At 29.6% G+C, this 16262-nt stretch overlaps 1 protein-coding gene across 1 annotated transcript in view; it reads right to left on the bottom strand.

The window, feature by feature from the left end:
* Positions 1–1008: 1008 nt before the first annotated feature.
* The window catches only part of LOC142330946 (methyl farnesoate epoxidase-like), a 41245-nt gene continuing 25991 nt past the window's right edge, over positions 1009–16262 (bottom strand). The window contains exon 5 of the mRNA XM_075376411.1: positions 1009–1413. Within this exon, the coding sequence (XP_075232526.1) occupies positions 1388–1413 (26 nt within the window). The 3' untranslated portion in view covers positions 1009–1387. The remainder of the gene's footprint in view (positions 1414–16262) is intronic.

The raw sequence follows: 16262 nt of genomic DNA, 5'->3' as shown, positions 1-16262 counted from the left end.
ACACAGAAAAGTAATTAACTTGTTTTTCAATTCTTATAACAAACAAAGTTGTTTGTCAAAATGTTAACGTTGGACGGATAAGATATGTCACGAGGGAGTCGCTCGGGTCTGTAACGAAACTCTCCGATATGATTGACCAATCAGAAACGCAGAACTGTAATTAACTTGTTTTGAATCTATCTTGTGACGTCGTACGAAGTAAGACATCTCTCAGTTCGCCGTTGACCGTTGCTGAGTGCATGTCGTTTATGTGGTAACTATGAACAATCTTCTAGAAAGGTAAACCACATAATTTAGGACATTATTTTAAAGTGAGGGACATTTATTTTATTGCATACAACATAGTTTTATTTTTTTTAATGTATCGGTTTTAAATTAAACATTTTTTTTCTTTATTACAGTTTAATGAAAATTAACATTTAACGTAGATTTTTTAAAGCACGTTGCCACAGTTTATATCTACTTTACATGAAATTTTGTTTTTTAATGATTTTTTTTTAGTTTAAAATCTATTCTAGATAAATAATAATCTTCCATTTTACAAAATTTGGTTTATTCAAAAAAAAAAGGGGGTGATGTAATCTTTTTTGAAATTGATACATCAACGTGGCAAAATTTTTATAAAATTAATTACCAATGAATTTTATGTAGGAACTAAAATGAATTTTATTCAAGAAAATGCTATAAAATGTATTAATATTTTCAATAATTTTATAGGAATTGCCTAATTTTTATATTACATCTGGATAGATTACTTGTATAAATAGTAAAGTGTAATCTATATGTACTGAATAGACAAGTTTTTTCTTGCGCTTGGCTACCTTTAATGTCTACTGAAAATAAGTACAAATACCTTAGTACAATGAATATCTTGTAGGAACTATCAAATTTTATAGTTTCATTATCAAATACTTTAATTATTATTGCTGAAACAGGAAATATTTTTTAGAAACTGTATTAAAAGAACAGTTTGTATTTTGAATTAATTAGGAAAATAACAATGTGCAGTTTTATATCATATTTAAAATACACTTATTCCTTTTTAGTTTTTCAGATCATAATAATTGTGTTGTCTCCCCGCTAGAACAATCAGAATCTTCTTTCATACAAAATCATTGAACTAAATCTTTTTGGAGATCCACACATTTTCACATCTACGATGTTCAATTTCTTTTTTCTGTAATTCTCTAGAAAATTCTAGAAATAAAAGCCCCAATTATCACTTGTACAAATATTTTCCATTATTACATAGGTATTCTTCATTTATTTCTCAAGAGTTTATAATAATAAGAAATTATCTTTTATCTTAATTAAAGATAATTTAAAATTTATTTTTGTTTCCCATATTTCTAAATTTTTCCTGGACGTCAGTTGTAGTTAACTGCATTCATTTCTGGGTCTCTCGATTGTAACCTGAAAAAGAAATCTTTTGTAAAGCTGTTTTATTGTGTAATCAACCAAACCTGTTTTAGCTAAATTTATTTTAATTTTTTTCAGCTCACTAATAAATAAAAACAGAATATTCAAATCCAAATAATACTTGTTCTAATCCATTTTCATTTGATCCATTACCATTTGTAGTGAATTGCCAACCGGCACTCAAATTTCTGAATACTGTAATACAATCAAAAAAGTTTAATCTTATTTTTTAATTATTTTCAAGCAGGTGCAAATTTTTTATTTATTCTGATTATACAGATGACTAGGTAGAAAGAAAAAATAAGGGCATAATTTTTTAATTACTCATTTTTCTTCTAAGTGAATTTTATTCTACGCTTTAATATATTTTTTATGTAATTCTTAACTTTGTTAGGTTAGATACTTTAGCGGTTAAGGTACTGATGTCATATATCTCTTTTGTCACCACATTCATATAAAAAAGTTAGCGAATTATTCAAAATAATTTCTTCATTGAAATCATTTACAATTTTTTACTCTGCTTTTTCTTTCAGTTACAATTATTTTACTGAATTTATGTATAGCCATTTGTAAAACTTCATACAGGAAGAAAAATACAATCCCAGTTTATATTCATACTTTTAAGAAAATAGTCAAATGATCATATACTGTAAAGGTTCCATTTATTTTCATAATAACAAGTAGTACACTGTAATTTTGTTCTTTATGTGAATTCTCTAATTTGTAATGTAATGCAAATAATACAATTTTTCCAAAATATTAGTTTCCTAACCTTTTAATTAAATATTTAAATTTAACCTCTTTGGAGAGAGATAAATGTTTTTACTATGCATATTTCGTATACAAATTATGTTTACACGGTTTTGTTGGCTCAAACAGTAATTTTAATAATATACATAAAATAATTAGGTAGCTTGTAATTGCATGTACTTGTTATGTAGCAAGTAATTTTATGTAGCTTGTAATTGCATGTTCTTTTTATGTAGCTTAGAAATATAACTGTTTTATCATAAAAAATAGTTTTACTAACATTGACTAACATTAATTACACTAATTAATTTAAGTTTAGTTGATGGGTATTTTATGTATATCATTCATTTTGCTGTATTTGAGTTGAATATCTAAATTTAAATGTAATATAAATCGATTATCAATTATTAAATTATAACTGGGTCTTCAAAGAGGTTAAATTATAATTGATTTTAATGAAGAAGGACCACTTAACAGGCTTTTTATACAATTTTTCCAGTATTCTTTAAATTAATTATTTTTACAGCAATTTTTTTTTAAATAAGGAGAAATTTGTGATTTGCTAATTCATAGTATTGGCTTTGTTCAATCGTATTTGATCTGTTTATGTAAAACATCCTTGCATCTTATTTTCTTTGTGGATTCACTTTTATTTTATAATTATCCTAAGTAATTTCTTAAATAAATAACCATATTTAACAAAAAAATTAATTCTAAAATGACCCTTTGATTATCTACATATAAACAAATTTAAGAATACAAATCAGATTTTTTGGCATTCGTTTAAAAAAAACTTTTCACCCTAACCATCTAATGTTAAATAAAACTATTTTTGACACCATCAAACAGTATTTGAAAGTATACTGGACTTCTACAGAGAACCATCAAGGAACTATTACAGTATATCCATCAGGAATCATTTTAGTTCTATTTAAAAGGCCTATCACTATTACCGTTGACATTTTTACAACCTAAAAATACACTATATTAAACCTTTTATATGAGCAAATTATATATATAAACCCCCTGGTTTTAGTCTTCTAGAATATATGCCATATCTTGCCTGGTGGTTATCCACTGAAATTATTAGTTTATTTCTATAAATGTATATTTTTTATAAACAATTTTCCAAAACCATGTAAAACTGAAATCGAGCACATTCTCTATCTTATACGGGATTAGAATTTGTAATTTAATTGGTACCTGTCACCTGCTATTAATCATTCTGCACCTCCCACTGTTCACATATAGAATTTCTTTGTAATTATATTTCATATTGTTGATGAAAAAAGACCTCCTTATTGATTACTGAATAATAAAATTTAATTTTTTTCTATAATCCTACAGATACAGGTAACTTCAATATTACATTTAGTATTTGCATTATTACCGCCTTTTCACTTGCATTGTCATTAATCGTAACTTGATCCATTTGCTATTCATTAGCAACTTTACCTTTTTTTCAATAATATAAATTATAGACTTTTAATTCCAACCAGGATTGGCAATATTATGCTGTGAAAATGCATTCTTAGAGAATCTTAAATGGGATAATCAAGAGGTCTGGATAGTAATGCATACACCTGCACAGGTACAAAAGGGAAAAAAAGAAATATGAAAAATACAAGTAAATTCATTATGATTAAAGACTCTCTGAGTAATTGATTTCTTCGAAAAATCTTCTATTTTTAATATTGAAAATAATAGAAAAATCCCTTAAGTTATATTTCTTCAAATCGATAACATTTTTCTGTTGAAATTATGAAACAAAAATCTTCTGGTTAATATTTCCCTAGTTCAGTCTTCTAATTCGGTTTCATTTTTAGAAATACAGTTTCAAATTATTTAACTGTAACAACACACAGATTAGATTGTATATACAGACAGAAAATTTGATATGTCATATAGTTAAGGGTGTATTGTTTTAAATTTTTTATCAACTTAGCAAGTCTGATATGCTCTGAAACACTTCAGGGTGTATTGTTATAATTTTTTTATCAACTTAGCAAGTCTAATATGCTCTGAAACAGTTCAGGGTGTATTGTTTTAAATTTTTGATCAACTTAGCAAGTCTGATATGCTCTGAAACATTTCAGGGTGTATTGTTATAAATTTTTGATCAACTTAGCAGTCTGATATGCTCTGAAACACTTCAGGGTGTATTGTTATAAATTGTTTATCAACTTAGCAAGTCTGATATGCTCTGAAACAGTTCAGGGTGTATCGTTATAAATTTTTGATCAACTTAGCAACTCTGATATGCTCTGAAACAGTTCGGGGTGTATGGTTTTAAATTGTTTATCAACTTAGCAAGTCTGATATGCTCTGAAACAGTTCAGAGTGTATTGTTATAAATTTTTGATCAACTTAGCAAGTCTGATATGTTCTGAAACAGTTCAGGGTATATGGTTTTAAATTTTTGATCAACTTAGCAAGTCTGATATGCTCTGAAACACTTCAGGGTGTATGGTTTTAAATTTTTGATCAACTTAGCAAGTCATATGCTCTGAAACACTTTAGGGTGTATGGTTTTAAATTTTTGATCAACTTAGCAATTCATATGCTCTGAAACAGTTCAGGGTGTATTGTTATAAATTTTTGATCAACTTAGCAAGTCTGATATGCTCTGAAACAGTTCAGGGTGTATGGTTTTAAATTTTTGATCAACTTAGCAAGTCTGATATGCTCTGAAACAGTTCAGGGTGTATTGTTATAAATTTTTGATCAACTTAGCAAGTCTGATATGCTCTGAAACAGTTCAGGGTGTATTGTTATAAATTTTTGATCAACTTAGCAAGTCTGATATGCTCTGAAACAGTTCAGGGTGTATTGTTTTAAATTTTTGATCAACTTAGCAAGTCTGATATGCTCTGAAACACTTCAGGGTGTATTGTTATAAATTTTTGATCAACTTAGGAAGTCATATGCTCTGAAACAGTTCAGGGTGTATTGTTTTAAATTTTTGATCAACTTAGCAAGTCTGATATGCTCTGAAACACTTTAGGGTGTATGGTTTTAAATTTTTGATCAACTTAGCAAGTCTGATATGCTCTGAAACACTTCAGGGTGTATGGTTTTTAATTATTGATCAACTTAGGAAGTCATATGCTCTGAAACAGTTCAGGGTGTATTGTTATAAATTTTTGATCAACTTAGCAAGTCTGATATGCTCTGAAACAGTTCAGGGTGTATTGTTATAAATTTGTGATCAACTTAGCAAGTCTGATATGCTCTGAAACAGTTCAGGGTGTATGGTTTTAAATTTTTTATCAACTTAGCAAGTCTGATATGCTCTGAAACACTTCAGGGTGTATTGTTATAAATTGTTTATCAATTTAGCAAGTCTGATATGCTCTGAAACAGTTCAGGGTGTATTGTTATAAATTTTTGATCAACTTAGCAAGTCTGATATGCTCTGAAACACTTCAGGGTGTATGGTTTTTAATTTTTGATCAACTTAGGAAGTCATATGCTCTGAAACAGTTCAGGGTGTATTGTTATAAATTTTTGATCAACTTAGCAAGTCTGATATGCTCTGAAACAGTTCAGGGTGTATTGTTATAAATTTGTGATCAACTTAGCAAGTCTGATATGCTCTGAAACAGTTCGGGGTGTATGGTTTTAAATTTTTTATCAACTTAGCAAGTCTGATATGCTCTGAAACACTTCAGGGTGTATTGTTATAAATTGTTTATCAATTTAGCAAGTCTGATATGCTCTGAAACAGTTCAGGGTGTATTGTTATAAATTTTTGATCAACTTAGCAAGTCTGATATGCTCTGAAACACTTCAGGGTGTATGGTTTTTAATTTTTGATCAACTTAGGAAGTCATATGCTCTGAAACAGTTCAGGGTGTATTGTTATAAATTTTTGATCAACTTAGCAAGTCTGATATGCTCTGAAACAGTTCAGGGTGTATTGTTATAAATTTGTGATCAACTTAGCAAGTCTGATATGCTCTGAAACAGTTCAGGGTGTATGGTTTTAAATTTTTTATCAACTTAGCAAGTCTGATATGCTCTGAAACACTTCAGGGTGTATGGTTTTTTGATCAACTTAGCGAGTCATATGCTCTGAAACAGTTCAGGGTGTATTGTTATAAATTTTTGATCAACTTAGCAAGTCTGATATGCTCTGAAACACTTCAGGGTGTATTGTTATAAATTGTTTATCAACTTAGCAAGTCTGATATGCTCTGAAACAGTTCAGGGTGTATTGTTATAAATTTTTGATCAACTTAGCAAGTCTGATATGCTCTGAAACAGTTCAGGTTGTATGGTTTTTAAATTTTTGATCAACTTAGCAAGTCTGATATGCTCTGAAACAGTTCAGGTTGTATGGTTTTAAATTTTTGATCAACTTAGCAAGTCTGATATGCTCTGAAACAGTTCAGGGTGTATTATTTTAGATTGTTGCTTCACACGAAGCAAATCTTATATGCTGTGACAGTTCAGGATATATTATTTCAATGTTTTCCTTAACGGGTAGGAGATTCAATGTGCTCTTGCACAGTTCCGGGTGTATTATTCTCATCTTAGCTTATCAGTTACCTAATATGATACACAATTATTTTTAATTATAATTCTTGATTACATATTGACATTGTAAATATCTATGTTGTATGCAATGAATAGTTTTTGCAAGTGCCGGGTACATAAAGCATTCGTGCCGCGTCAACCGCGTCGCGACCGTACTTCATCATCCCGATATCGTTCATCGGGTTCGGTTGGGGGGTGCTGTGTATATAAATGTGTTATATATTGGGGGGTGATATATAAATATGTTAATGTTAGAAATAGTTATTCATATAATTCATAATATTTAGTTATTCTATGTTTATTGTGTTTTCAGCTCATCACTTCACTACCAGTGGCTGAAGTCCTCCTTAACTCAATTTAAATTCATAAAAAATTCAGTTTAATAATTTAAATTTTTATTTTAATTTTAAATTTAATCGCATAAAAATTCCTTTTTTTAGTTTAAATTGCTTTATAAAATTTTATTTGAAATATTAATGAGTGGGTTTTTAAAATTACCTTTTTTGTAAATTATTTAAATTTTGTTCATTTCATTGACAAAATTAATCATTTAAATAAGTTCAAGAAATTAAAAAAATAAGTAAATATATAGAGGCAATTTCTTAATTAAATGCAGCTTTTAAATCTGGTTCATGTAGGATATAATGTTTATTTTTAATTTTTTTTTTATTTGATATATATTATATTACATAAGCTTTTTCTTAAATTTTTTTGGTAGGTGTTAATCAAATTGAAGGTTAGAGCATATTTATATCTAATTACAGTTTTAAGAATTTTTTATTTTTTATTTTATTTGAAATATTTTAAATTTTGAATACCCTTTGCATTCCCCAATCTGCATTCAGCCAACCAGCTTCAGAGAAGATGCATGCTTGCATGTTAGTTTAATTTTTTCAAACCAGAGTCAGCTGATTTTAGAGGTGCCATAATAAATTATTTCACTTTATTTGCTTTTTTTTTATTAAAACAATTAACTTAGTTGCAAAATTTACCAATTTTTTGTGGTAAAAACCTAAGTAGAATGATTATTTGAAAAAAATCCATCTACCATAACAGTTATCCAAATTACTTCAAAATTTAATAATTTTTTTATGTAATATATTTGCCTTGCATATTAAAAAGGCGTGTACTGATTCTAGTTTTTTGTGTGTAATTATTTTATTTTCACATATTTTGAAATTGTGGGGTAAATAAAGTGATTGGTGAAAATAAAGTGTGAAATTAAAGTGCGATCAATATCAAAGTGAGAAATTAACGTTATCTTCCTCACTACAAAAATTTACAAACTATAAATAAAAATAAGACTAGAAATAATACAGATTACCAGATTACATTCCACATCTCATCAACTCTTCACTTCATGCTGCATCCTATTTCTTCAGACTACCAGATCGACCGATTCTTTCAGCTGCTCGATGGATTTGATCTTTGGATTAGCCTTGGCGATAAATGTATAGCTGTGTTGCCAAATGGTAAAATATTAAGGTACTACTAATTCTTTACTACACCATATAATTTCATGATAATACTAGTATTTATTAAGACTCCATCCGTTTATGTAATGTTTAGCTTCAGTTAGAGCAACCAAGTATTGGAGATACTCACTCTGTGAATTCAACCGGCCATTATCACTTGCCTTGTACCAGGGGCCAAGGTCAGGGCATTAGCCCACTGTGGCTAGTCTAGTGGTAACTCGTCATTGCAAGTCAAATGATTTCAAAGTCGAGAGTTCTAAGGTTCAAATCCTAGTAAAGACTTTTAAATGGATTTGAATATTAGATTGTGGATATTAGTGTTCTTTCACGGTAGGGTTTCAATTAACCACACATTTCAGGAATAGTCGATGTGAGACTGAACAAAACTACACTTAATTTGCATTCATACATATCATCTTCTTAAGTAATACCTTATGGTGGTTCCCGAGGCTAAACAGAAAAAGAGCGGGTCAGGCCATTAGTTTAGACCCCAGTTTATATCACTGATAGGTAACTTTCTCTTTTGATACTGCAGGTACTTTTATTTCTAAATTTTTTAAAAATTTTAGGTAGATCTATCATTAAATGTCATGCGAAACACAGAAATTTTGTGTGGCAAATTACAACATAATGCAATAAAGGAAAAAACAGTATAATAAAGAAAAGAAACTTAATAGTGTTACATATCAAGAAATGCCAGTATCTGGTCAATGCCTAATTTGTCTCTGATAAATATTTTATTTGAAATATAAACCACCAAAACACAATAATTAGATAAGTTACACTTGCCATGTTAATTTCCACAGACTGTTTTTTTGCAGTACCCTGCATCTCCAGTATGTATTAAATTCTATTTTTATTACATTAAAACTTATTTGTTTTAATGATATCTATTTTTTATGATAAATTATAATGTTATCTTTTGTGAAATTTTAAATGATATTACGAACATAATTAGGGTATACAACATACCCTATTGTACAGGTACAACGTATACCAAAATGAAACGACTAGCACTAAATAAGGAATCTTAAAGAGCTGCATCAAAAACCAGTCAAATGACCTAAGACAAAAAAATGAACATAAATGTACTGTGAACATTTATAATTTATAATTATTTAATTAAATAAAATATTTATAATTTACACAAAAATAATACAAATAAATTAAAAAGAATAAGATAGAATATAATAGCAAGTGAAGGTGTAAGATACTGCACAAACCGGTTATTGGAACATAAGTATAAATAATCTAATTACTGTGTTTAGGTGATTTAAATTTCATATAATGTTAAATTTTATATATATATATATGTATATACAAATTTTTATGAATTTTGTTACAGCAATTAAACTTAATAACTTATTATGTACATTTCTTGGCTTACAATATTTCAAGAATATTTTGAGTATTTATCAGTTAACAACTGTACATCATTTGATTTTTTTTCATCATTGTTAATAAAATTGAAATGCAACATGTACTTATAATTTAACTCAATTATTCTTTTTGTAGAAGACAATTATTCTTTTATAATGTAAAGAATAGCCATGAAAAGCAACTGATTTTGTTTGATTTCATGTGTAAAATAAATGAAATAAGAATCAAATTATTGTCGTGACTGTCATCTTTTCACTTAGATACCTCCTTAATTATAATAAAAATGAATTTTATATATGTTTACAGATAGAGAATGGGTTTTGATAGATGAAACAAAGCAATACCTTCATTTAACGTATTATTTTAATAGAAAATATACTGTGTAAAAATTTAGAAGTGATTTCACAAGTTTTTTTGTTTTTGATAATGGAAATTCTGTTTAGTCCTTTATTGTTTTAATTGCTTTGACAATGAATCTCTTGCCTGACGGGGGCTTGAAAATTTAATGAAACCATGCTTGCACCTCTTTGTCAAAATTTGTTGAATATACTTATAAAGTAGATGGCACATAAATATTTCATGAATTTTAAATACCAGAGCAATCAAAGCAAGTGGAAACCTATATAAAATTGTAAAAAATAATAAGAAAATAAATGATGTATTTCATTCTATAAAAATATTAAATATGATTTTAAAAAAATAATATAAAAATTAGTAAAAGGATCAGGTGGTATACCGATATCCTGTATCGATTTTTGTTACCATTCAACATTATTCTTAGCTGAAAATTTTAGCTCGGCCAAGTAGGTTCATATAACACACATTCCTGGATGCGATATAGATTTGTTACCATCTACATCAGTGAACCTTAATTCAGAATAATGTTTTTGCATTTATTCTTGGTAAAGCGCTCTGATCTTGTACGAGAGGAATCCTTGCTGCCTTAAAAGGGGCCTAGAATTTTTTTGAGCGAGTTGTCTTGTTTAGCAATCTTCCTTTCTCACCTTCTAACTTCAACTTTTTTCCTTTATTTTCTTCTACCTTGATCTATTAAAAGGGTGTTTTTCAATGATTTCTCAATGGATATCTACCCGATGCGGGGTCCGTAAAAAATTCAGTGTTCTTTGTATCTATCTAGTTTGGAAGAAGGTATAGCTTTTCTTGTGTACCTACCTAGCTAGTGATTCTATTTCTGTAAAAAATGTCTATATAAATACTTGTACCTCAGGTTAAATATTTAAGAAGTAAAAATGAACCACCTAATCATTCCTAATAAATATTTTTGTTAGAAAAAGTTAAGTGCTATCATACATGAAATGAATTAAATAACTAAAACAAAACTATTTAATTTCACAACCGCTAATTGAATTTGTCTTATTTTCTTTTGTTTCAGGTAACTCAACGGTTCATTTAATATTCTAAGGGAGAGCTGCCATGTAAGTGGCCCTCCTTACATTGTGGTACTCCCTTTTATTGTAGGATAATTTTCTACTAAAGGTACTTACTTTTATTATTATTGTTTAATATTATAAATTTTCATGTTGAAAATAAGTTGTGTAGTTTTTAAGTTGATAGTATAATATTCTTATAAAATCGCGGTAGGTGCCTAGTCCCAGTAGGGTCCCCTGATAGGAACTTTCCTTTAGGGAATTTTATGTCTATTTTTGTGCATGTTTCTATTTCAGGTTCAACATAAATTTTACATTAAAATTACTTAGATAAGCAGTGTAAATTAAGTTTTATGAAAATAGATATAAATTTTGTATATGCTGTGTATGTTTTTTCAGGTACAATGTAGATATTATTTTATTATTAGTTAAGTCGCGTCCGCGATCCCAATGCCTAGTCCCAGTAGGGTCCCCTGATAGGAACTTTCCTGTAGGAAATTTTTATGTCTATTTTTGTGTATGTTTCTGTTTCAGGTTCAACGTAAATTTTACATTAAAATTACTTAGATAAGCAGTGTAAATTAAGTTTTATGAAAATAGATTTAAATTTTGTATATGCTGTGTATTTTTTTTCAGGTACAATGTAGATATTATTTTATTATTAGTTAAGTCGCGTCCGCGATCCCAATGCCTAGTCCCAGTAGGGTCCCCTGATAGGAACTTTCCTGTAGGAAATTTTTATGTCTATTTTTGTGTATGTTTCTGTTTCAGGTTCAACGTAAATTTTACATTAAAATTACTTAGATAAGCAGTGTAAATTAAGTTTTATGAAAATAGATTTAAATTTTGTATATGCTGTGTATTTTTTTTCAGGTACAACGTAGATATTATTTTATTATTAGTTAGTTAAGTCGCGTCCACGATCCCAATCCCTAATAGGGTCCTCCTCCCTAAGGGGGAGGTTTTTAGTCGGTGAGAGCCCGACACTACCGTCTGTTGCGGGCGCAGACGGTGGCTGGTAGAGCTTTTCCTCCTCCTACGCAAAACAAAAAAAAAAAAAAAAAAAAATTAACAGTTCATATTAAGTGCATTACTAATCTTTTTGCCAAGTGATTTTGAGTTGTAGGTGCTGTACTGGGAGTACTTTTAAATTCATGGAAGCTGTGACAAAAAAAATGGTTACTGATTCTCAAATATAATATTGAAAGCGGAAAATGGTTATGGAAGATAAAAGAAAATTTTAGTTAAAGTGACTATCAACCGTAGTTTCAAATCTGGATTGAATAAAAAGTAAGTACTGTAAATGTCTAATAGAATTTTTAAAACGCAGCAAAATATAAAAATCACATCTAGAATTGGGCATGGTATTTTAACAAATATTGGGTGCTGAATTCAAAACTTATAAAATTTTGTGTAATACATTGCATTTTTAGATACATACGATTTATTTATCAATAAATGCATAATCAGTGTCATACCAATATTTCAAAAAAGTTATTATTTTTATGTATTCATTTATAATTTGTTCAAATCAGCTAAGTTTTTGTTATTCAAATAAAGATGAATTGAAATATATTCAATAGAGTTTTTAAACGATTAAATCATTGGAACTAAGTTTTTAAAATAAGTTTACAAATGTTTTCTCGCTTATACGATGTTTTATCAGTTTCTCTTAATAAAAACCAACAACAGTCATCAATCATTCTAGCGTCCCATCTTCCTTGGTAGTGATGCTGACGGAAACGGTCTCCTTGCTCATCACTGACAGAGCACAAATTTTCAGGAAAAAAGTCTAGGTGAGACTGTAGGAAATGAATTTTTAATGACATCCTACGTACTAAATATTTGTAGTTTTTTAACAGCTTATTAACCATAAACATAGTTTTCATCTTTTCTGTTGCCTAAAAACCACCAACAATGTCTCTGAAGGACTTCCATGCAGCTAATGCATGATAAATAACAGGGCTCGTCGTTTCCTGTTGAACCGTTCAGTTACTGAGCATCATATAAAAATAACACGAGGCACCCAGATTTTATCTTGGTCCCTGAGTGCGCAATCCAGAAATAAGTTTTTCTTTGAGATTTATGCGTACATTTACCTCTAATGTAACAATAATTGTCTGGATGATTTGAGCATCCATCAACTTTTTAGAGGCCATGTAGCAAATAAAAATGAGAAAAAAATCTCTTCAGTATTATAAAGAATTTATGAAAATATAGCAAAATACTAATAACTGTGTGAACACAACACACAGTATAGACAATTGAAGTTTTGACTGAATATAATTTTAAGCTCTGTAGTAGGCAACAACAGATGTCTGTATGATTTGGCTGTCTCAGCGGACAGCCAAATATGAGGGAATCCTAATATGAGTGAGTATGAGGACCGTCCACGTTGTACTGCGCCTGTGGGTGTCCGTACACGACGTCTGCTGCAGCATATGAGTGTTAACTCTCCCTCGTTCTTTCCATCATGTCCGTGCTCGAACCCCCCGTGGAGAATACACCATGTAAAATTTACGTTTGATCTTACAACATAATATAAGCGTTCCACGCCACCTATTGTTTTTTGGCAGATGTTTCAGTTTCTCCTCGCCAAGTTGAACCCAGGCGTGGGGATATATACTGATGGGTCGAAGCATGGCGGTAACGTTGGTTGTGCTTTTGTTATCAATGAACAGTCCTATATGTTTGGCCTACCCGGTGTTACGAGTGTGTTCACCGCAGAACTACTCGCTGTGGATAGGGCTCTAAGTATTGTTGGCCCTAAATATAGGAGCATTCTTATTTGCAGTGACTCGTACAGTGCTCTCCAGACATTGGAAAACCTTTATTCCAAACATCCTGTCATTGACATTTATGAGTTAAATAAACGCAACAGGGAGGTAGGTTTTTGCTGGATCCCCAGCCATGTTGGAATTCTAGGTAACGAAAGAACAGATTCTGCTGCCAAGGAAGCATGTATTCAGCCTCCTTTCACCACCCGAGTTAGTACCTTTGATTTTATCAATCATATAAAACAATCACTGCGAGCGAGGTGGCAAAGTGACTGGACGGCTACCGTCGATAATAAACTCCAACGGATTAAGTGTTGCCATGGGGCTCCTCTTGCAGAAACTCTCATCGTGAGGAAGTTGTCCTCTGCCGGTTACGGTTGTGACATACGAGGATCACACACGAATACCTAATGTCAGGAGAAATGTTTTAATTATTTAAAACAAATAATTTTTATTAACTATTTTACATCTACAATGATATTAGAATAGAAGAATTAATTACATTTTTAGTAAGTAGAAGCAAAGTATATAATGTGCTAACACCAATCAGCTGTGCGTAATCTAATTACATGTTCATTCATTTAATAGGTAATAGGTAAAAGAGTAGTCGATGAAACACATGATGTTACTGTTCCCAACTGTGAGGTACATTTCGTGAATAATTTTCTTTGACCTAGCAGAAGTCTTATCTTCAGTTATTGAATTACATAATCTGTCGCAATCACAATGTACTGATGCATATAAAGCACAAAAGAGGTAAGAGGTACAATTTCTTTCTATTTCATTAAGAATAATGATTTTCATACACGACCAGTCCCGGTGGTGAACGGAGTGAAGGTGTTGCTTGTAGAGCTGAAAGATTTTCTGCGTTTTAGTGGGCTTGGCCTACTCTGTGTAGAAGCTGATGGGCAATTGTTTCAGTCCTCACTTTCCTTACTAAGCCCGGCATGAAATGCTTTTTTCTTGAGAATGCCAATGCTATTTTGTGGGACATGCATCTCGTATCTTGTCGCATTCAATCTTTCGTTTACGGCAAATGACATATATATATCTGATTATAATTATTTTATTGATTTATTTTTTCAAAGTACAATTTCTTCCTAAGTAACTAGAAATAAAAAAAAATATCAAAAAATTATACAAAATTATTTGTAATTCTTGATTACAAATCAATATTCAGCTGTTCTTCATGATTTTCTGGCACCATGTCTAACTATGTCACTCATAATATTAGTATAATCATTAGATTATAATCTACAGATTTTAGTTTAACTGTAAGTTTGCTCACAAAAAATGAATTACAAAACAAATCTCACAGTTGGAAACAGCAATATCATATCTTTCATCATTCATATATATAATCAGTACGATGTACAGATTGTCTTCCACCGACAGTCATCAGTTATGATCTGCAGCTACCGCAAAGCCCGACCGCAAAAGAAGTATATAATAATATACCTCGAATATAATACACTAAATTAAAAAAAATACGAGAAATTTTTTCCGATTTTTTAATAATAATCGTTATAAATATGAAAAACTGAGGAAATATTATTTCCTGACGTATTCGAATATAACGTCCAAAGACAAATATTATATAGGCTTTTTAAGTATTTTATTTAATCTACTACAACAACCGTAAATTAACATTGCTAGTTCGATAAAAGATGATTGATCATCTTTATAAATACCGTTCACTATTAAAAAAAAAATTACGAATAACAATTTTCAAATACGATTGAATATAAGTTTTTTCCGACATAATACGAGATAAAATAATGAAAGATTTTTCCGTTATATACAATAATTCATTCCATATAAACTTACTTATATCACAACTATTTTAAACAGATACCGCAAAATACCGACAGATTTATTATATCGCGAATTAAAGGCAGTAATTAGACGTAAATTTACTTCGTTTAAATTAAATGATTATTAAGTTGCAAAATAACACGCGCACGCGAGCAATAGTGTTTCATAATTTATGATATTTAACAAATACTCGGAAAACGAATGACATTGAAAAGTTCGACAGATTCAATTAAAATCAACGTAAAAACAAATAAATCACGACTGATACATCAGTATAATAAAGTTATTTATTTCAGCTCTGTTTGTTTCAATCTAATAAACATTTCTTATCTAATAAATATTTCTTTTCTTTTCTTTTCTTTTTAATTAATGTTACTCAATACGTGAAATTATTTATTCGATAATTCTTATGGGTGTATGAAAAGCTTCTGAGAAATAAAAAGCTACTAAATATTAATTCCAGTAAGTAAATTAAGTGAATAGTAAAACAAAAAACCCTTAATACAGCGATTCCCAAACTGTGCGCCGCGGCCTCTTCACAGGGGCGCCGCGAAATATTCTAAAAGCTTAATAATTAATTGAACCAAGACATTTATAATTATTAATTTAATTTTAATAAAGTAAAAAAAAAAAAAAAAAAAAAAAAATTGATACACGAGTTTTATTTATTTTTATTTATTTCAAAATCTATTTAGAGTAACTCTATTTTGCGATTTATT

This window comes from Lycorma delicatula, chromosome 10 (genome assembly GCF_047948215.1).
Source record: "Lycorma delicatula isolate Av1 chromosome 10, ASM4794821v1, whole genome shotgun sequence".
In the NCBI taxonomy this organism is placed as follows: Eukaryota; Metazoa; Arthropoda; class Insecta; order Hemiptera; family Fulgoridae; genus Lycorma; species Lycorma delicatula.
The sequence above is the reverse complement of the archived record's forward strand: the minus strand, read 5'-3'. Positions and strand labels throughout refer to the sequence as shown.